This window comes from Puntigrus tetrazona, unplaced genomic scaffold (assembly GCF_018831695.1).
Source record: "Puntigrus tetrazona isolate hp1 unplaced genomic scaffold, ASM1883169v1 S000000397, whole genome shotgun sequence".
NCBI classification, from domain to species: Eukaryota; Metazoa; Chordata; class Actinopteri; order Cypriniformes; family Cyprinidae; genus Puntigrus; species Puntigrus tetrazona.
Genome location: NW_025048050.1, coordinates 607,500 through 630,000, shown reverse-complemented (window position 1 = coordinate 630,000; position 22,501 = coordinate 607,500). Strand labels below are relative to the sequence as shown.

The 22,501-nt window shown below is 36.6% G+C and overlaps 2 protein-coding genes across 3 annotated transcripts in view; both read left to right on the top strand.

Moving 5' to 3' along the window:
* The window catches only part of rasgrf2a (Ras protein-specific guanine nucleotide-releasing factor 2a), a 37,443-nt gene extending 21,986 nt beyond the window's left edge, over positions 1 to 15,457 (top strand). The window contains exons 13-28 of one of the 2 annotated variants that reach the window (XM_043231647.1): positions 11 to 93; positions 834 to 1,082; positions 2,287 to 2,379; positions 3,364 to 3,752; positions 4,227 to 4,349; positions 5,556 to 5,645; positions 5,767 to 5,873; positions 8,326 to 8,438; positions 9,573 to 9,633; positions 9,720 to 9,823; positions 9,916 to 10,000; positions 11,054 to 11,251; positions 11,875 to 11,954; positions 12,043 to 12,160; positions 12,246 to 12,314; positions 13,327 to 15,457. In XM_043231647.1, coding sequence (XP_043087582.1) covers positions 11 to 93; positions 834 to 1,082; positions 2,287 to 2,379; positions 3,364 to 3,752; positions 4,227 to 4,349; positions 5,556 to 5,645; positions 5,767 to 5,873; positions 8,326 to 8,438; positions 9,573 to 9,633; positions 9,720 to 9,823; positions 9,916 to 10,000; positions 11,054 to 11,251; positions 11,875 to 11,954; positions 12,043 to 12,160; positions 12,246 to 12,314; positions 13,327 to 13,425 — 2,061 coding nt within the window. In that variant the 3' untranslated portion in view covers positions 13,426 to 15,457. The remainder of the gene's footprint in view (positions 1 to 10; positions 94 to 833; positions 1,083 to 2,286; positions 2,380 to 3,363; positions 3,753 to 4,226; positions 4,350 to 5,555; positions 5,646 to 5,766; positions 5,874 to 8,325; positions 8,439 to 9,572; positions 9,634 to 9,719; positions 9,824 to 9,915; positions 10,001 to 11,053; positions 11,252 to 11,874; positions 11,955 to 12,042; positions 12,161 to 12,245; positions 12,315 to 13,326) is intronic. The other variant, XM_043231648.1, reaches the window with a different exon arrangement.
* Positions 15,458 to 15,622: 165 nt separating this feature from the next.
* On the top strand, positions 15,623 to 21,000 carry ckmt2a (creatine kinase, mitochondrial 2a (sarcomeric)). Its single transcript, XM_043231649.1, has 10 exons — positions 15,623 to 15,760; positions 16,833 to 17,023; positions 18,206 to 18,404; positions 18,799 to 18,894; positions 18,991 to 19,212; positions 19,617 to 19,702; positions 19,962 to 20,085; positions 20,354 to 20,488; positions 20,563 to 20,688; positions 20,765 to 21,000. The coding sequence occupies exons 2-10, from the start codon at positions 16,875 to 16,877 to the stop codon at positions 20,879 to 20,881; spliced, it is 1,254 nt and encodes a 417-aa protein (XP_043087584.1). The 5' UTR covers positions 15,623 to 15,760; positions 16,833 to 16,874; the 3' UTR covers positions 20,882 to 21,000.
* Positions 21,001 to 22,501: the final 1,501 nt, after the last annotated feature.

The following is a 22,501-nucleotide window of genomic DNA, read 5'->3' as shown; positions in this document are numbered from 1 at the left end:
CTATTTTTAGTGCATTGACAACATTCGCTGCAATGGCTTGATGACCAGCGTGTTTGAGGACAACTCCAAAGTCACTGTGCCTCACATGATCAAGTAAAACACAAGCACTCATTTATTACTACTTGCATTTATTTTATTTATTCGTTTTTTATATTACTGACACACTATACTCCTATAGGCATTAGACATTTAGACTTTTTATTTTATATATATATATATATAGTTGTTTTGCTTTAATTTGTTTTGTTTTGCTTTTTTAATTAATTTTTAGTAATTGTGCTGATCCAGCTTTATTTTATTTTTTTTTTGTTTTATTTGATATTTAAATTAAGATAAATACATAAATAAACATCAGATTTTTTTGTCATTTAGTAAGTTTTTTAGAATTTATGTGTTTAACATGTTTAATTTGAAATTAATATTTTTTCACATTTAAAAACACACATAAGCTCATTAAAAATGTGTTTTAATTATTTAAAATACACATACAAGTACATAATTTATTTATTTAAAAATTATAAAATAAAAACAAATATTTATTATTAAATATAATTCATTTGTTTTTAAATAAATAGCAATGTATTTTTAAAAAAATCATAATTTTTTTAATACAACGTTTTTCAGTTAGCTGTCCAGATATTATTTAAATTTAACTTTTTAAAACTTTTTTTTAAATCTAATATTTAGATTTTATTTTCTTTCATTGTGTAATTTCAATGAACAAAAAAGGCAAAAGTTTATAGTTTTAATTTTAGCAAACAGGCTCAAATCAGACTCGGTCCGTATTAGTTTACTAGTTTATTAGTTTAAAATGTGCTCATTTATGTGTGCAGGTCTGATGCCCGGCTTCATAAAGACGATGTGGACATCTGCTTCAGTAAGACGCTGAACTCCTGTAAGGTGCCTCAGATCCGTTACGCCAGCGTGGATAGACTCCTGGAGCGACTGACCGACCTGCGTTTCCTGTCCATCGACTTCCTCAACACCTTCCTCCACACCTACCGCATCTTCACCACCGCCGCCGTTGTAATGGACAAACTAGCCGACATCTACAAGAAGCCCTTCACGTCTATACCTGTCAGGTTAGAGTATCTGTCACCCTAGAAGGGCTTTCATTGCTTTCATCTAAATGTTTTTTTTGACTGTCCTCATTGTGATGATTGTGTCATTTTCAGTATGTATTTTGCCTAATACAGGTTTAAGATTTATTATTATTATTAACTTTTTTTCTTTTTTTTTAAGCAATTGATACTTTTTCTCAGCAAAGGTGCATTAAACAAATAAAAAATTACAGGTATTTACAGTGTTTTCTAATAATAGTAATACAAATTATTAAACATATTTTTTATATATTTTTTCATATTTTTATTTCAAACTGTTTTCTATTGAAACATTCAACAGGAAATACAGCAAAAAAATCCTGTAGTATTTTTTATATATATATATATATATATATATATATATATATATATATATATATATATATATATATATATATATAAAATATATCTATATATATATATATATCTGTGTGTATATATATATATATATATATATATATATATATATATATATATATATATATATATATATATATATAAAATATATATATATATATATATCTGTGTATATGTATATATATATATATATATATATATATATATATAAAATAATAATTTAATTGCAATTAATCACATAAAAATAAAAAAAAATACAAGTTGTTAATATGTATGTGTATATATTAAGATAAATAAATGTGTATATAAATTTGTATTTATGTATATATTTAAGAAAAATGCCATGTTTTTATATCTATCTATCTATTTATCTATCTATATATATATATATATATATATATATATATATATATATATATATATATATATATATATATATATATATATATATATATTATATTTAAAAACTTATATTTGATTTCTTTAATAATTTTTCTGTCAAATACAAATTAGATTTGTATGCATTTTACTAAAATTAGCAAATTCAAACATGCAAACTGAAGGCAGGTAGATTAAAAAAACAAATGTAATCCTCCAGTATATGTGCAAGAAAGGTCTAAAATGTAAACATCATTAGGTGGTCTTTCTTTATGGATTTTTATGGATCAATATAGAACAGAAAAACACAATTACGTTTACAGTACACTAAAAGATGGATTCAAATGTGGGTTTTGGCTTCATCTGTGTCTTTAGAATACAGGCCACAGAACTCACTCTGTTCCCTCTGCTTCCCACAATCCTCTTGTTCCTCCCTCACTGTCACTCGCAGGGTTCAGTATCATTCGTCTGACCGTTTGTCCATCACCTCCATCTGTCCAGACTACAGCCTGAAGATCACAAGGCTTGCGCTGGACCAGTCCAAGTAACTCATCGCTCGTCTCTCCCTCTGTCTCTTTTTGTTTAACATGTTTGTGGACTTTTTTTTCCTTTCATGTCCATTTTATATTATCAGTTAATAGGGCTTTTCATGATCATTTCCCACCGTCCTTCTGATCCGTAGAGACACACAGATACTGTGCTACTGTACTTTAAAGAAATAAATGACTTCTGTTAGGATGGATGGATGGATGGATGGATAGAGATGGATGGATGATGGATGGATGGATAGAGATGGATGGATGATGGATGGATGGATGGATGATGGATGGATAGAGATGGATGGATGGATAGTGATGGATGGATGGATGGATGATGGATGGATAGAGATGGATGGATGGATGGATGATGGATGGATGGATGGTTGGATGGATGGATAGAAAGAAACAAGGTAGATAGATAGATAGAGGGATGGATGGACAGAAAGAGATAGATAAATAGACGGATGGACAGAAAAATGGATGGATAGATGGATAGATAGATGGATTGACAGAAAGATAGATAGATAGACGGATGGACAGAAAAATGGATGGATAGATAGATGGATGATAGATAGATGGATGGACAGAAAGATGGATAGATGGATGGATGGATGGATAGACAGACAGACAGATGGACAGAAAAATGGATGGATAGATGGATAGTAAGAAAGAAACAAGATAGATGGATGGATGGACAGATAGATAGATAGATAGATAGATAGATAGATAGATAGATAGATAGATAGAGATGGATGGACAGAAAAATAGATACAGATAGACAGACAGACGGATAGATAGATAGACAGATAGATAGATAGATAGATAGACAGACAGACATAAAATATATGTAATGATGAATAGTTGGATGGAGGGACATACGGACAGAAAAATGGATGGATAGATAGAAAGAAACATGGATAGATAGATCTGTGAGGGATGATAGTGGTCTGCATGTATTCACTTGTTTCTGTCTTCTGTTGATGGCTCAGGTCTCTCGAGCTTTTCTTCGCCACAAACCAAGGCCCCTGGAGCGGAGAGCACCTGAACAACAAATCCCCCCGTCTGTCCCGCAAGTTCTCCTCTCCTCCGCCCGTCTCCATCCCCTCGCGCACCTCTTCCCCCATCCACTCGCGCAAGCTGTCTCTCAGCTCTCCTGTGAGCTGTAAGGGTGGAGCTCTGGACCTGTCCACGGCCAGCAGCCCCACCTCTCCCTACACCCCCAGCATCACCTCCCCTCCACCCGGCTGCACCAGGGCCCCCCTGGACCTCAGCCGGGGCCCCAGCTCCCCCGAGCTCAGCCCCTCCACCCCGGAGGAGAGCGGGGATCTGCCGCGCATCGACGCTTTCTGTGGGAAGCTGCGGCGGAGCATTCGCCGAGGTGAGAGTCCTCCTGGCCTTCTAGCAGATGATTCAAATAATTCATTCGTGCTAGCTTAGTCTTGAAAATCCTTGATATCGTGGCTGGAGGCAAGGCAAGAAAATCTTGGCTTGAAAAGCACGTTTTTGAGTGTACAAAGAAAACGAAACGAATAATATCAGAAATTAAGTAATAAAATAAAAAAGTATTGAACACGAGAAGAAAGTGAGCTGCAAAAAGGCATTGAAAGCCAAAACACCGGCTGAAATCTTTCAAGACAACGGTGTCTTAAAGCTTTCTTTTTAAATACATTTCAGCAGTTCAATACTTTGGTGTCACGTAAATAAATTTCTCGACTTATTTGTTTCCTTTTATGCATGTATTACTCGGGTCTGGTGAAAATGTCGAATCAACAGCACGTTTAGAAACAGGTGACGTGTTCAGTCCTTACTGTCCCCGCGGTACGTGACTGCTGTTGTGTGATGTTCCTGACAGCCGTGCTGGAGTCCGTATCGCTGGATAAGTTCATCCCTGAGACGCCCGCGTCCAGTGACTCAGGAGACGTGTCTCCACGCTCACCCTCCACCCCACGGCACCTCCGCTACCGCACGCCTGCAGGTACTCCATTTCTATCCTTTTAGCAGACCGTAAGCATTAGGTTATGAATTATACATATTGTACGCTTTGGTAGCGTTTCGATTTACGCTGAAGTTAGTTGAGGTGTCCTAAACCAAATTAAATAGGTTTCTGTACTTTTTTTTTTTTTTAAGTCAAATGTTTGGACGTACGTGACGGAAATATTTTTTATTTTATCATGACAAAAAATATATTTTTTCCTTTTTAAATAAAATTGTTATTTTATCATTTTGTTTATGCATTAGATGGTCTGGATAGTACAGGAAAAGCATAAAAGTGACCCTGCTGCACAAAACCAGCCTTAATAGCCAAAAATACATTGTGTGGGTCAAAATGGTTGATTTTTCTTTTTTGAAAAAATCATTAGAATTACAAGTAAAGATCATGTTCTTTGTAGAATGTAATTTTTGATTAGTGATATGCTTTGCCAAGACCTTCATTTGGGCAGCTTTGGATTTTACCAGTATTTTCTTTTTCTTTTTTTTTTGCACTCTTTAAATTCCAGATTTTCTAATAGTTGTATATTGGCCAAATATGGTCTCATCCTTAAAAAAAAACATACATCAGCGGGTGCTTATTTATTTGGCTTTCAGATTTTGTATGAATTTCAGTTTATGACTGATTTTGTGCTCCAGAGTCACAAATCAATGTCCCGCAAATTAACTTTTATTAGCTCTGTGTGGACCGGGAAAAGGATTTTGGGAAAAGGAATACGTTCCCAGCTAACAAAAATATGTTTAGCTAATGTTCCTATTAGATTAGGAAAACAATATGTTCCAAATGTACAGTTATTAAAATGTATCAACTTGTTTTTTCCTTGATAAAGGAACATTCCATTTAAGAGTACTTCGGAATGTTCAGGAAACATTCAGAATCATTTTCGGAATTTTTTTGTGAACGATACAAACCCTGACGGCCAATCAGAATCCATCCTGCTATCGTGAGCTTGAGGATTTAAAGGGGCAGACACGCTTTAGCTTGGAACAGTGGAACATCTTGTGCCTAACAACGACGCTTAGCTGTTATAAATTCAGATTCTTGAGGTTTATTGCTTTATTTTGTGCTAAACATTCCTGTTAGTACGTTGCCGGAATGTTTTGAGAGCGTTCCCTGTTGGCTGGATATAACCACGTATTTCAAAACAAGAAAATCCAACTTCCTGTGATATGCTGACTTGTATCCTCGTAGGTCAGTCCCCCGATGGCTCCCGCTGTGCCGTGTCGCCCGCGTCCGCCTTCGCCATCGCCACCGCCGCAGCTGGACACAGCAGTCCGCAAGGTTAGAGACGCTGATGGAGTCGGACAGCCGTCCTCGCCGCTGAAACAGATCATCGTGACACGGCTCCGGGGAGGCTTTCTCATCCTCATCTAACAGAAATCTCCTACCGTCTCTCATTCAGGGTTTACCAACCCGGAGAGATCCTACGACAAGGAGTTCCTCATCCGCCGGGCCGCCACCAACCGGGTGCTCAACGTCCTGCGCCACTGGGTTTCCAAACACTCTCAGGTTTGTTATTTTGTTCCTGTCGGAGAGACTGCAGGTGAATAGAGTAAAACAATCTTATATTTGATAGATGGAGGAACGGATGGGCAGAAAAATGGATGGATGGATGGATGATAGATAGATAGATATGGATGGATGATAGATAGATGGATAGATAGATAGATAGATATGGATGGATGGATGATAGATAGATAGATATGGATGGATGATAGATGGATGGATGGATAGATAGATAGATATGGATGGATAGATAGATAGATGGATGGATGGATGGATAGATAGATAGATATGGATGGATGGATGATAGATAGATAGATAGATATGGATGGATGGATGGATGATGGATGGATGGATGGATGGATGGATGGATGGATGGATGGATGGATGGATGGATGGATGGATGGATGGATGGAGATGGATGGATGATGGAGATGGATGGATGGATGGATGGAGATGGATGGATGGATGGATAGATAGAGATGGATGGATGGATGGATGGATGGATGGATGGATGGATGATGGATGGATGGATGGATAGATGATGGATGGATGGATGGATGGATGGATGGATGGATGGATGATGGATGGATGGATGGATAGATAGAGATGGATGGATGGATGGATGGATGATGGATGGATGGATGGATGGATAGATAGAGATGGATGGATGATGGATGGTTGGATAGATAGAGATGGATAGATAGAGATGGATGGATGGATGGATGGATGGATAGATGGATGGATAGATAAATATAGATGGATTTGTAAAAATAAAATTGTATTAGAATATTTTAAAATGCTGTTTAAAAAAAGATAATGATACATTATCTAATTTATATTTCCAGAACATGAATCTGAACACTGGATGAAGTCAGGGTTGGAATTTTGGTTTAAAGTTGTTGACACATTAAATGTTTTAGCCGAGGAGATTTTGGATTTTTGTTTTTAAACAACTTAATACTATATAAAAGAATAGTTATCTCATTGTAAATCATCAAGTACTCTCAACAGAGTTTTTTTTAATAAACTGTCAAATTATATGGCAAATGATACAAACAAGCTCTTCTGTAAAAGCTTTCAAGACCATAGTTATGAATTAAATATTATACACAAATAAAAAAATAAAATATAAAGAAAAATATATATATAATGTATGACAAGTATTTAATAGAAAAGGCAAAGCTGTGAGAGAAAAAAAACACACAATTCATGTAATCTCAGAATTATGAGATTGCAAAAAATTGTGAGATGCAGACAAGTCTATAACTTGCAACTGCAAAATATATAAGCTCAACATTTTTGAGTTTTTTTCATTGTATTTCATTCCATAATGAAAACAAGCTTCTGTGAAGCGAAATAAAATTGATCGGGGCCTGAACAAAAACAATGGTTTTGCCCGCTGTGTCTTAAGTAAAAAAAAAAATATTGGTGTTTTTTAGGGTTTGATTACTAAGTAGACCGCTGGTTCATTTATCGCAGAAGCTTTCAGTGGCTGATATATGTTTAGCATCACTTATTTTACTAATTATAAATTTTACTATAAGATATATATATATATATATATATATATATATATATATATATATATATATATATATATATATAGCTCCTTTTTAAAGTTATATGGTAGCACTGACAATACGGTGTCAAACAATGAACAATGCATTTATTACAGTATTTATTAATCTTTTTTAATGTTAGTTAATAAAAATAGTCATTCATTGTTAGTTTATGTTAGTGCATTAATGTTAACAAACACAACTTGTGATTTTAATAACGCATTAGTAAATGCTATAAGTATTGTCCAATCTTAGGTCAGTGTTAACTAATAATGTTCAGATTTTAAATAAAAATTTTACCAACTATATATATTAAATGTTTGTATAATATAGAAAATATGTATATAAATCATATTAAATATATAAATGCACTGCATAAATACATTTTTCATATTTACTCAAGTCTCTAATATGGAAAGCAAACGTTTTATATTTGAATCTATAACAAAAGGTTTTACGTATATTTTTAATTGCTACTTTTAATTATCAATTAAAAGTGCATAAGATTGATCAAAAGTGACAGTAAAGATATTATAATGTAAAAAAAAATATTTTAAATAAATGCCATTTTGAAATTATTCATCAAAGAAAATATTTTTGCAATTTGTAATAATTTCTCGAGCAGCAAATCATTGTTTCAGAATGATTTCTGAAGGATGATGCTGGAAATACAGCTTTGATCGCGGCAATGAAATGCTATTTTAAATTGTGAAAATATTTCGCAATATCACTGTGTTTTTGGTAAAACATATGCAGTCTTGGCCGGCGATAGAAGCTTCTTTCGAAAACGCTTTCGAACGCAAACACCGAACTGATGAAACGTCAGTGCATCCCTCGCTGGATTGCTGCTGATGTGGATGGGACTGGTTCACGTCCTCCTCCGTGTTTGTCTGCAGGACTTCGAGATGAACGCGGAGCTGACCACGGCGGTGATGTCTCTGCTGGAGGAGGTGCTGCGAGATCCAGATCTTCTGCCTCAGGAGAGGAAGGCCACGGCTAACATACTGAGGTGACTCTAAAAACCTTCGTCTCGCTCTCATGTCTCGACACCGAGCGCAAATAACCCGCCTTGTTGGCAGAGGCTATTTACACCAGCTGATGAAACGTGTCGTGCTCAACTTTTCACATTTCACATCACAAAAGCGTTTACTTTCCTTCAAAATGAAGGACATTATTAAAAAAAAGTAAGGCTAAGGTTATGGTAGATTGTCCTGATGAGGTGGCGTCTATTTAAATTCATTTTTACACGCAATAAGTTATCACTGCATACTGTTTTATAACGTACTACAATACTGAGGTGCGGATAATGGCCACTATTTGCAATAAGTAGCATAAACAGCAGGACATCCTGGTATTTCTACAGTGTAAATAGAATTTGCACTTCGAGTAAATAGCCTCCATCTCTAAGAAAATATACTATTTTCATTTAGTGTCAATAACCGCTGCCTTTTTTCATTACTCAACTAGCATTCAAAAGGTCAAAGTTGTTACCTTTTAATTTATTTGTATTGAAACGCCGTAAAAACAGTATTATTATTTCAGTTTAAATTAAACCGTTTTCTGTTTCAATGTATTTTAACTTGCTTTATTCCTGAAAAGGTGATCATTTTAAATAAATGCCGTTCTGAAATGGTTCATACACGGTAATGGGTGGAAATAGTCATAAATCATTAACTAAAGATCACGTCTACGAAGAGATTTTGTAAGTTTCTTACCGTAAATATATCAAAAAGTAGTAATATGCATCGCTTAGAACTTCATCTGGACAAGTTTAAAGGTGATTTTCCCAAGATTTAGAATTTTTCATCCTCAGATTTCAGATTTTCAAACAGTTGTATCAGACAAATAAAACCGTGATGCATTATTTAATGAATAGAAAATTCTAAAGAATAGCATTTATTTAAATTTAAATATTTTGTAAATGTCTTCACTATCACGTTTTCAGACTGAAAAAATAATTTCTTAAAAAATATATATTATTATAATTTTTTTTTTTTTTTACACTTTTGGAAGCGTTTTGAAAGTCACGATCCGATGTGTAATCTATACATTTTTGTGAATGGATTTTGAATAATTTAATTGGTCAAAAAGTAATTATGGCAATAATAGTCGCACTCTTTTAATAATGTTCATCTTTCCCCAGTGCGCTTTCTCAAGAAGAACAAGATGATTCACAGCTGAAGATCGAGGACATTGTGCAACTGGTGTGTGTGACGGCAGCACTGAAGTCTCTCTGTTTGTGTGTTTAAAAGTCATTGATTCATTCTGAGTGCTTCTGTGTATTCTTCAGTCCGACTGTCCGAGAGTCGAGTGCTTCGAGTCGCTGTCAGCGATGGAGCTAGCGGAACAAATTACTCTACTGGACCATATTGTGTTCCGCAATATTCCTTACGAGTGAGTGTGTGTGTCGCTTCACTCTTACATGGTCGGTGATTTACTACTTAGTGGCACTGCATGAGGTTTAATAGAGTTGCTTTACCTTCCAGGGAGTTTCTTGGTCAAGGCTGGATGAAAACGGACAAAAACGAAAGGACTCCATACATTATGAAGACCAGTCAGCACTTCAATGATGTGGGCAAAACTCTAAACTATAAACATATTAATAGTAGTATTTTAAGTAGATTAAAAAAAAAAGGACAAATGCTGTTGTAAAATAAATGTATAATAAATGCGCTATGCTTGAGTCAGACTGTACAGTTATCATGGTGCACCTTTTATTTTAATTTTGCATTTAATATAACGGCAACACTTTGCCATGCCACTTTAGTTAACAACTAGTAAACAATTTATTTAAACAATGTTTATTTAAACACTTTTTAAGTCAAAAAATGAAGAATTGTATTTTTATTATCTAATACATAAATAAAAATATTATATATACATATATATATATATATATATATATATATTTATATGTATATATATAATGTGTATATATATAATTGTATGTGTATATATATATTATTATCTATCATATATATATATATTGCTGTATATATAATATATATATATATATATATATATATATATATATATATATATATATATATATATATATATATATATATATATATATATATATATATATATATATATATATATATATATATATATATATATATATATATATATATATATATATATATATATATATATATGTATTATTATATAATATGTAACTACAAAAAACACTTACTGCTTTCAGATTTTTACTTTCAGGTATGTTTTTATTTTAATATCAGTTTTTTCAATCATATTTTTCAATTCCAATGAACTTTATGAATATAACAACCAGCAATTCTGACAATTAAATCCAATAAAAATACAATCTTGAAATCACCGTCAATTAAAATAACATTTTTTAATTTCTACAAAACAAGAATCCTAGCTTTTCTTTTCTGTACCTTGGGACAAAATAAATGGTTAGAAGTCTCAATGGTGCTTTTTCGGAAAACAGAGACCTTATTGTAGAGTGTTACAGTAAAATATTTAGGCATCATATAATCAATAATTGGCTTTTTATAAACGCAAACCTTCCTGAGGCGCTTCATCACCATGAAATAAGTTTTGTTTCGTAACTGTAAAGCCCTAGTCGGTGTAACCTCTTAATGCTTTTCTGAACAGATGAGTAATCTGGTGGCGTCTCAGATCATGGCCAATGCAGACGTTAGCTCCAGAGCTGCATCCATTGACAAGTGGCTGGCCGTGGCTGATATATGTCGCTGTCTCAACAACTACAACGGCGTGTTAGAGATCACGTCCGCGCTGAACCGCAGCGCCATCTACAGGCTGAAGAAAACGTGGGCCAAGGTTTGCAAACAGGCGAGTCAAAAAAGAGAGGATGACCGTATGTCCTTCTAATTTGATCAAATTTCAATACGTTCCTTATATACATGTATATAATTATGTGCAATGCGTCAAACTAGAAATGCACGATAGTAGTTAATTACGATTATTTTGCTCAGAAATGCTGTCATTTGTACCTTAAATTAGAATTAAGCACACATTAAAAGAATATCAACTTGCATGGTCTCCTCGCACATTTATTAGCCATGTCAAGAGCCACAAGAAAAAGAAAACAGGCTGTATTACATTTTATTTGAGCTGAATATGTCAGTAGAGACAGTTAAACTCTAACTTGTACGTTTGCTTAGCGTTTTCAGATCATCAGCACTTTTTATTTCGTAATGTAGATGGTGGTTGCCAGATTGGGAGAATTAAGTAAACTATCATTTTGTGGAAAAGGATCGGGGGATTTATCTGGCAACAACGGCAGCTATGAAAGATTGAAATGTGATTAATTACGCAGGCATTTGATCTTTGCCTTCAGCGAGTTTGAAAGAAAAATCCCCTGCATGACTGTAAGAAAAAGCGAATTTATGCTCGCCCCGTGCAAACAAACAATCGTTCGTTTCATTTATTTGAACCGTTTGGTTAATTATCAGACCAAGGCGCTTATGGACAGACTGCAGAAGATCGTTTCATCTGAAGGGAGGTTTAAGAACCTGAGGGAAACTCTGAAAAAGTATGTTTTCATTTGTTAGATCTGCGCAAAATATAATAATACCTATATGCTCCGTGATTTTATACATGACGGCGTATTTAATTTGCAGCTGTAACCCACCGTGTGTGCCCTACCTGGGCATGTACCTGACGGATCTGGCGTTCATCGAGGAAGGAACGCCCAACTTCACCGAGGAGGGTCTCGTCAACTTCTCTAAAATGAGGATGGTATTTAACGCGACTCTCCAGCTTTCTCGCCATCTCAAAAGACTATCGGTGAACCTGTCTTCAAACGTCTGCTTGATTTTCACAGATCTCGCACATAATCCGAGAGATCCGGCAGTTTCAGCAGGCTCCCTACAGGATTGATCTGCAACCCAAGGTACCCACGACAGCTTTTAACAAAACAATATCAAATAAGAGATTAGCGTCAGTAATGTGTAATGATACTCAACGCTCAACTTTCAGTTCATTGAATTCAGAAAGATTCTCATTTTCCAGCTCAGTTAAATAAATAGCATCTGTGCAATCATTGAATAATTGCTGGATATTAAGTGGCGTGTGAAATAATAGGCAGAAACAAACTTGCATAAGTCAAGTCAAAACCACAAGAAAGAAAACAAGCTGTATTACATTTCATTTGAGCTGAATATGTCAGCTAAACTCTAACTTGTACGTTTGCTAGCGCTTTCTGATCATCAGCACTTTTTAATTTCGTAACGTAGAGGGTGGTTGCCAGATTGGGAAAATTAAGATATCAATTTGTGGAAGAAGATCGGGGGATTAACTCTTGAAATCTGGCAACAACGGCAGTTATGAAAGATTGAAATGTGATTAATTATGCAGGCGTTCGATCTTTGCCTTGACGTGTGCAATAATGGGCAGAAACAAACTTAGTGAAGATGCTGATTATTTCTATAATGAAATTCTGATGCTTGTAAATGTAAAGCGGTGAGATCGTTATAACAGTACAGCAGACACTTACATAAAATTATATAAATATCAGTTAATAATATGTCCTAGCAAGGCAAAATTGAAGTGATCTAAATATTTAATGCAATGCAAGAGATAAAGAAATAAAGGCTCCTGGGAAGACGCGAGATGTTTTGGAGGCTTGTGAACATCATTGCTCCGCTGAGGAAGCTCCTCAAAACATCGCACTGCTTTGACTAAAAAGTGACTGATGGAGAATCAAGTCCATCTGAAGATACGACTGCTGTTATTCTGATCTTCTCTTGATCAAAGTCGGTCAAGAATCAAAGGCAAAAAGACACGAGAAAGCACCAGCGGAAGAAGCTAAAAAAACCTAAACTACCAAAACTGCTTTAAAGGTTTAAATGACAGGCTTCGTAGTCGGCTCTCTTCATGTAACATATCACTGTTTTTGTTCTCAGGTAACGCAGTTCCTGCTCGACAAGACTCTTGTAATGGACGAGGACACGCTTTATGAATTATCTCTTAAGATTGAGCCAAGACTCCCTCCTGCCAACTAAACCTGACGATAATGTTTACAACCAGACTCAAGTAAGAACCGTTTCATGGTCAAGTTTGTGGGAATCTTATCTTGCATCTGAACTGAAGCCTGTCCACCGTAGAAACATCAACCTATCCATTCATTTCATTCCATATCATTTTGTATCATTACTTTATTTTTTTGCTGTATTTAAACTCAGGTTTAAATGTGCCTTTTTGTAAATATTATGTACAGTTATAATATTTCGTAGTGCATATTTCTAGCATGACGCATTTTAATAAGAGCTTGATAATCTCTCTTTTTACCTGAATGCACAAAATCATTTCCAGTTGATCGCTCCTTTACTATAATGAGAATTTGTGCGCGTGATTATTGTTCACGAGCGAGTCGGTCTGCCCGCATGTATGACAATCGCCTCGGTAGTGGACTTCACTGAAATGTCAGATCTCAACCAAGCACGTTTACGGTTTACCAAAAGAAATATATTTTTGCATTCGTCAATATTAGGTGTCATCTGTTTACACAGCATGTTGCAACGAGGCTGCATTTTCTCATTTAGCATGTCGATTTTTTATTTAAACATATTTTTTTGGCATGCGTTTGCATGAATGCGTGCTTGATCATATTCTTAATTCTTTCATTCTTTTGTCTCTAACTTTTAGATTAGCAATAGCAGACTCTAAGCAGCTTTTGCATATATTCTGCACTTCAAAAATACTGTGATAGTACCATAATACAGTGACGGTAAAACCAAGGTACTCTGTACTCAGTTATTACCATATATGTGTTTTATGGTATTATACAGCATACTCCATACTATTATATGTGCAGAAAGTACACTTTTGGCTGATGCAGAAGTGGTTTATTGTTGACTTTGATATGATTAGGGCTTGTTTTTATAAAGTTACTCCACCCGGCTGTACCGTGACAATATATATATATATTACACAAATGTTTAAATGAGAAAGAGAAAGAGAAATAGTTGTTGGTATAACTATATACTATACAACTGTAGGTTCAGCACAGCGTCCTGTTTATTTAATTGGATATATAGTCATTTTAACTTTTACCTGGAAAACTTTGATATTGTAAACTTTAGGCAGCCGTGCATTATTTTTTGTCTTTATTTAATTAATGCTCTTGACTCATGCACACTTTCTAATTAAAGTATTTTTTTCACAAGTCATTTCACACCTTTTTTTCAGTCGATGACATAAATGTGCTGTACATTTATCCACGATGTAGCTGTAACTTTTGAAATAAAATTTGTCTCATCTTCCGTACGGTTTGGTTTCCGCTATGCATTCAAAAGTTTAATTATAGCAAAAGATCATTTGCATGTTTTTATCATTCTGGCTAGCTAGCTTGCTGACCGTCTGTGCTAGTTAATAATGGGATAAAAATTGTTGGTAACACTTTACGGTTACAATTAGCTGCTTATTAGCATGCATATTACTACAATATTTGCCATTTATTAATGCTAATTAAGCACATACTAATGCCTTATTCTATATCTCTAATGCTACCCAATTCCTAAACTTAACAATTACCTTACTAACTATTAATAATCAGCAAATTAGGAAATGGAAAGGTCATAATTAATAGTTAACAAGTGTTACCTATTCTAAAGTGTTACTACTTACATAATCCTTCATGTTTCTTTAAAAGCAGTGTTCAGGTAAGAAATGTCTCCTAATTACAGCTACAGAAATTATTAGCAGCAAGTGATTTTCTTTTACAGCGTAATATGACCCAAACAATTATTACACAGCTCTGATTTCTTTGCATGTTTTGCATGCTGAGATAAAACGTATATCGGAAGTTACAAACTGATTTGTCTTTAAAACGCATAATTTCAGCATGATAGACATGATAAAGCCAGACACGTTTTAGAAGAGTATTTGATTAACAGTCTGTAATGGCATAGCCCTGTTCTGGAAAAAGCGATGGGGAACAGCAGCTTATTTGCATTTAAAGAAGCATGCACAAAATTGTGCACAAAACAGGCATTTTCTAAATAATGATAAATGATCTGTGGGGTATTCAGAGCCGAAACTTCACATTCTGGGGACACCTGAGACCTGTATCACATCTTGTAAAAAGGGGCATAATAGGTGTCCTTTAAAAGCTCGTAGTTCTATTTAAGAGGCTGGATATAGTGCAAAATGTTGGACTGTGGCGGCAAGTCTCAAGGACAAGCCGGACGACAGACATGGGTTATGACCTGGCACTTACGTGGAAGAGGATTGGCCATCAGGTCCACTTCTAATCCCATATCCTGGGAGGAGCGCCAGCTTCCCTCACAGACTGTGTGCTTCCTGACACAGCCTACTGTAACAGAGGAGACTCTACAGGTAAAACTCTCTTCTCTTATACTACTTACTCCAAAAAAAAGTAAGCTTACGTTTGAGAAATAGGAATTCCAGTAACTGGTAAGAAATCAATCTATTAAATTGTACATATTAAAAATGCTGGATGCAAATGGTGAGCCAACAATCAAAATTTTATTTGCTTTGATATTTACTTATCATCTTAGTGCAGTGTACGTTACTTTTATAATACTCCTAATTATTTTTCCCATTTGATATACTTAAGTTGTATTGAACGACTGTAAAACTGATTGTAGATGGCTATATAGGTTATTATTTCAATAGGAAGCATTAGTTGGAATCGTTGTGCCATCTTTAAAGACATTAAACAGTATCTTATTTAGTGCTATTCTTCTACCATTAATAATCCTCAACAACTCCACTGAGAGAGAGAGACCTTAAACCACGATCAAGTGCTGATGGGCCACCTGCTTAGAGATATCACAGAGTGTTCTTGGTTTTGGTGTATAACACATATCTGTTATAGTTCAGGCTGCCAGATTCTGGATGGGTCTTGTGTATGCTTGTGTGACCGGTTCAGAATGTCACGGCAGAGCACGAGGCCTCGGGTAGACTGGTGCCAAAAACTTCATGTAGTCTGCTAGTCTATTAATAACACTTTCACTTTTAGAGTTCTAGTTGCAGTGTCAAAAGGACTTTGTCGAGGATGTCGCCAAATGTTAAAGTTTAAGAATCCGCTGTGGAGAAACCAATATCGATTGATGAAAATTGTGGAGCTGTGTATTTAAGTGTTCCTTTTTTTGACAAAATATTGCAAAACATTTAGGACAGTTCTCAGAAACGTTATAAAGGTTCCTCCTTAACTGTCCTTTAGAAACTGGTTAAGGACAATCAGTAAAAGAAAGTGTTAAGAGTTAATCACCCAGTCTTTTAATAAGGTAACCAGTAAGAAACAAGTAAGCTGCCATCTTTAATCAGGTGATACTTGTCAGCTTAGGGCACCCTCAACTACTGTAACACAAAGTTTAGTGTAATACCTATAATCTCAAAAATAAGATATGGTCATTGTGAAATCCTTGCCACTTTGTTCTACCAGTGCTGATCCCATCAGAACTTTTTGACAAGAAACGGTGTGAAGATGGCAAGCTCATTCGCCAAGGTGATGTCGAGCCGTACTACTGGCTTGCTCATGGCGAGCCTTGGGGCTGGTGCTGTGGCAACTGGTTACTTACTGAGCGATAATGCTGCCATCTCTGCAGATCAGAGGAGGAAACTCTACCCTCCCAGGTAAGCGCTAGAGGTGTGAGTACACATTATTTAATAAATATCTAGGCTTGCTTCAAGATTGCCATTTGTCACTTAGCACATTGGATATTTAGCAATCATGGTAGAATAAAATGCGTGAGAAGCTAAGAAGAAGAAGGGTGAAGTACTTTCTATTCCAGGGGTTAATCCTGGAGGGCCAGGGTCCTGCAGTTCAGCTCCGACTTGCCTCAACACACCTGCCGGGAGGTTTCTAGTATACCTAGTAAGATGTTGACTAGCTGCTTCAGGTGTGTTTGATTAGGGTTGGAGGTTGCAGGAGACCCTAAATTCTATTTTGATGCTGGACGGTTATAAAAACATTTCACTGCATGTCGTACCATGTATGTATGTGTATGGACAAATAAAATTTGAATTTGATTTGAAACTTGGTGACCTATGTTATATTCCATTAGCTTTCTTGCACCTGTTCTGTAATGGAAAAAATATGATCAGACGTAGAGGTCATGATGTACTATGTGATGAAGTATCACACGTTAACTGAGTGAAAGGTAAATGGGTGGGAACATGACACTTAAGTAGCTTATGTCCCGTCCCACATGTCACCTTATTTGCACTACTTTAATAGACGCCAAAGATCAAATCAGATCAGCAGTCTAAGAATTAAGTTCCTTGAAGGAGCCAAATATAAAGAGAGTTTCTCTTTTAGGCAGATCCAAAAGCAACATACTTATACTTTCAACCAAAAAATGATCAGCCAGTCTCCTGTTACAGTCCTATAGATTTTGGATTTAAGCCCAGTTCACAAGAAGTTCATCTGCCCCAAATACCTCCCTCCAGCTTTAAGATCGTCTAAGTCCACACTAATTTAATCCTGGATAGACTTTCGGGTAGTAGTACACTACAAACACCTCCTCACTAGTGTAATCTTGCGATTTGACCTGATCTCCAACAAGTTCACCATTCAAGCCAGTGCCAGTGACCACTTGGTATATAGTGGATGAGTTGTACAGTCTTATAGCAGTAGTTAGAAATGACCTTCTGTATTGCTTCTGTTGCATCAAGATTTCATCACTCTTCTGCTGAACACACTCTTCATTCCAACAAGAATGCATGTTAGCCAACAATTTGAACGTCAGTTTACTCTCAGTCATCACTTCCACAGGCTCAGGGTCTGACAGAACATGACTTTGTGTTCCTCAACAGTGCTGACTACCCTGACCTTCGCAAACACAACAACTGCATGGCCAGTTCACTAACCCCGGCCATCTATGCCAAACTGAGGGACAGGATCACCCCAAACAACTGGACTCTTGACCAGTGCATTCAGACTGGTGTGGACAACCCTGGTCATCCCTTCATCAAGACAGTTGGGATGGTTGCTGGTGATGAGGAGAGCTATGAGGTACACCCATACATTCAAACTAAGTACATGCTTTTTTTATAACATAATATCCAACTTCTCTTCCCAAGGTAGTTTTGTTTGATCCTTGATAAAAAGACCAGTAGGTCAATGGTATATGTTTTGTCTGGGATGCTGGCTTCTTATCCAGCAAGATTTACTTGACCCTCCTGCTTTGTCAGAAAGACCAGGTTAAGGGTACAACTGTGCTGGTCTGCTAACTAGACCACTACTAAACAACAAAACCCAGCTTGGTCAAATCTAACTTATTGTTGTATAAGCTAGACTTTTCAGCAATTTCTGGTTTTGCCTCTCCTCTTTTTTCAAAGGTAATGCTAATCTAGCTAAGCTAATCAAGAGACAACATCCTTGACTTCTTTGCCAAATTACATTGCAGGTGTTTGCTGAAATCTTTGATCCAGTAATCAAGGACCGACACAATGGCTATGACCCAAGGACAATGAAGCATCCCACTGATCTGGATTCCTCCAAGGTAAATATTTTTATTTCCTCATGGAAAATGTGTTTCTCAGATTCCCATTCAATTCTACTTTCTACCAACATTTCTTGGTTGTTCTTTATCTTTCAGATCCATTCCGGCATGTTCGATGAAAACTACGTCCTGTCCTCCCGTGTGCGCACAGGCCGCAGTATCCGTGGCCTTAGCCTTCCCCCTGCCTGCAGCCGCTCTGAGCGACGTGAAGTCGAAAGGGTCACGGTCCAGGCCTTGGCTGGCCTGAAGGGAGACCTCTCTGGCCGTTACTACAGCTTAACTGAAATGACTGAAAAAGAGCAGCAGAGACTTATTGATGTGAGTTGCTTCCATAAAGGTCTTTCAGTCATGGAATACTTTTGTCCTGACAGGTTAAGTCCTTGGTTGATACTGTGATTGGGTTTAAATGGGCTCCTTCCACACATCATGATACTGAACTCTTCCTTTCATGCTGGCATGGTTCAGGAGCATTTTCTCTTTGACAAGCCCGTGTCTCCTTTGCTCACTGCATCTGGGATGGCCAGGGACTGGCCAGATGCTCGTGGGATCTGGTAAGGCTAGACAGAGAGAAAACAAGCCATGATAGTACAACCCAAGAGTCTCTTCAGTCCTAGACCCTCCTTCCCATTTTCCAAGATTTTATAGGTCACATTTGACTAAAGAAGTGTTTGGTTGTTTCCTCCAGTTCCACCTACCTTTGTTGTCCTTTCATCCTTCTGTAGGACCACTTCCTGTTTGACAAACCTGTGTCCCCTTTGTTGACTTGTGCCTTTATGGCCCGTGACTGGCCAGATGCAAGAGGCATCTGGTATGGCTTTAGGAAGTTCTTGGCATGATTTGAACACCATGCGACTAACATGTTATGTCACAATATTCTCACATTTGCCTGCAAGTCAAAATCTGCATTCATATAAAATATGTCATATGTAGATTTAAATGTTAGATTGAAGGCATGACATGGCATACTACTGCAAGGTACTCCTGATTGATAAAACAAGCTGTACTTGCTGGCATGACTTGCAGTACAGAGCCCCTTCTTGTTTTTTAAACATTCCATAATTTGCAAGGCATAACAACGAGAAGACCTTCTTAATATGGGTCAATGAGGAAGACCACACCCGTGTCATTTCCATGGAGAAGGGTGGCAACATGAAAAGGGTGTTTGAGAGGTTCTGCAGAGGACTCAAACAGGTAAAACACATCCTTCATACAACAATTAAATAACATACCTAGAGTTGTCCAATAAAGCTAAAGGAATAGTTAACCCAAAAATTACATTCCTTTCTTAATTTACTCACCCATACATAGTTCCAAACCTGTATGAATTTCTTTCTTCTGGCGAACACAAAGGAAGATATTTTGAGAACAAAGAAATTCATACAGGTTTGGAACTACTTTGGTTTTTGAGTGAACTATTACTTTAATCCCATCCATCTGTTGTCTGCCTCTCTGTTGACAGGTAGAACGCTTGATTCAGGATAGAGGCTGGGAGTTTATGTGGAATGAACGTCTTGGCTACATCCTGACTTGTCCATCCAACCTGGGCACCGGCCTCAGGGCTGGAGTACACGTCCGCTTGCCAAAGCTCAGCAAGGTAATAAAAATTACCTTTATCTTATAGTGAAAGCTTTTGGTAGTAAGCTGTCTAATTCAAAAAAATGCCTGTAGGACCCTCGCTTTGGCAAAATCCTGGATAACTTGCGGCTGCAGAAGCGTGGCACTGGAGGTGTGGACACAGCTGCAGTGGGCGATACCTTCGACATCTCGAACCTTGACCGCCTGGGCAAATCCGAGGTAGGTCATTCAAAATCAATGGGAGTGGAGTTTTACAGGTACAAGGTTCTCAAACTTTGGTGTGACTTTTTACAAGGTGGAACTGGTGCAGCTAGTCGTCGATGGTGTCAACTACCTGATTGAGTGTGAGAAGAGGCTGGAAAAGGGCCAGGATATCAAGATCCCTGCCCCCATCCAACATTTTAGGAAGTGAGCAATACTCCTTTAATGAAGGATGGACCATGCAAGAGAAACACAGACACTCCTTCCACTAATCCCTAAACTGAAGGTCTTATATGTATAGAAAGCTCAATAAAATGAACCTTAATACTACAAATGCTTCTCTATTTCTTTGCAGCCACTAATATAATGCACACACAGCGAGAAACTGACAAAATCAACAAAAATGCTTGGCAGCAATGTAAAGAGCTTTTTAACGTCTGTTATAACAGCAACGTTCTAGTTTTGTAACATTGCTCGCTTGCAGTCACTGTGTAGACATCTTATGTTGCTGCCAGAAGCTTTTTACTCTAAAGTATTTAGCAGCAGGATGTTACTAACAATGTCAACACAGTTGCTCTGCTATCACAGACAGTAATGGGTTTATCATTACAAGGATCTAGGAACCCAGTGGCCAGACACATGACCTAAGCACTAAGTCAAACCAAGACGTTTTTTTCTCCCAGATTTCTTGATGACGAATGTTTCAATGTCACCTACTCTGCAGGTGAACTACTCTATATCTGATCATCTGAGGAGCTTGAGTAAAAAAAAATGCACAATGTTTTTCTGAACACAATCTTTCATCGATTGTAAAATGCAGAAACATCCAACCTTCTTTACACAATGATTTAAACTGTAATTAATTTAACGCCAGACATTGGCCTCCCATCGTTAGACAGACTAATCCAGTGGGGCTAATTTCTCCATTTAGAGCTGCTTAGTGCCGTATCTAATAATGCTAATCTTGGTTCTATACTTAAGAGAGAAGCAGGATGGGGGTAGGGGTAAATATGCGTGTGCTTCTACAAAATGGCTTCAGCTTCTTGGCTGTAGAAGACACTGAAAAGACACAGGCTATTCTTCGAGGGCCTACACGCAAGCAAAACAAATGTAACCAATAAAATAATTTACCATTTGATAACATCACTCTACTTTGGAATAAAAAAAAAAAATTGTCAATACAAGAAAATCAGTCAATTATAGGTTAAATGGTCTAATCGGCTTATTATACACTCCCTTGTCCTGAAAAAAATAATATAGAGAATACTATAACTTTTAAAATCTTACCAAGTGTGAAAAGCTGTAGGTATGACCGCCATTGCTGAAAATTATGAGTTTGATATCGTATTTTGATTAAAGTGCGAGCTAATGGCTAATTAGCAGTATCTGTCGTTTGTCCTTGCTCGGCACCCGTACAGTACTTTTGTATTTTGTTGTAATCAACTAACCGCATTGCAGCGAGCAATCCCGTAGTCTATAAGAAAACATATTTTAACAGAATTTCACAAATTGACCCGTTTACCTCGAAATGCCTCTGATCCAGTACTGTAATCTGAGCTTCTTCGTACTGGTTTGGCGGTTCGTTTCACGTTTTTTTTTTGGATCAGAAGCGTCAAACGCCCCCTAATGGTCATGATGAAGAAGCGCTTCATCGCTGGATGTGTGTTGGATTCCGCATGACAGGACCAAACAGGTTTTTTCTAGACCTAACCAAACAATCGGCTATTTTATACGAATTACATAATGCCTCAAACTAAGAAAAAATGCTTCCTTAAACCTTGACAACTCTAATTTAAGACAGTGATTGTATCACTATACTTGTGCATAAACT

Coding starts and splice junctions, on each gene's coding strand:
- ckmt2a (XM_043231649.1), top strand. CDS start 16,875: ATGGCAAGCTCATTCGCCAAGGTGATGTCGAGCCGTACTACTGGCTTG. Junction 18,405..18,798: donor GTGATGAGGAGAGCTATGAG/GTACACCCATAC, acceptor ATTACATTGCAG/GTGTTTGCTGAAATCTTTGA. Junction 20,086..20,353: donor TCTGCAGAGGACTCAAACAG/GTAAAACACATC, acceptor CTCTGTTGACAG/GTAGAACGCTTGATTCAGGA.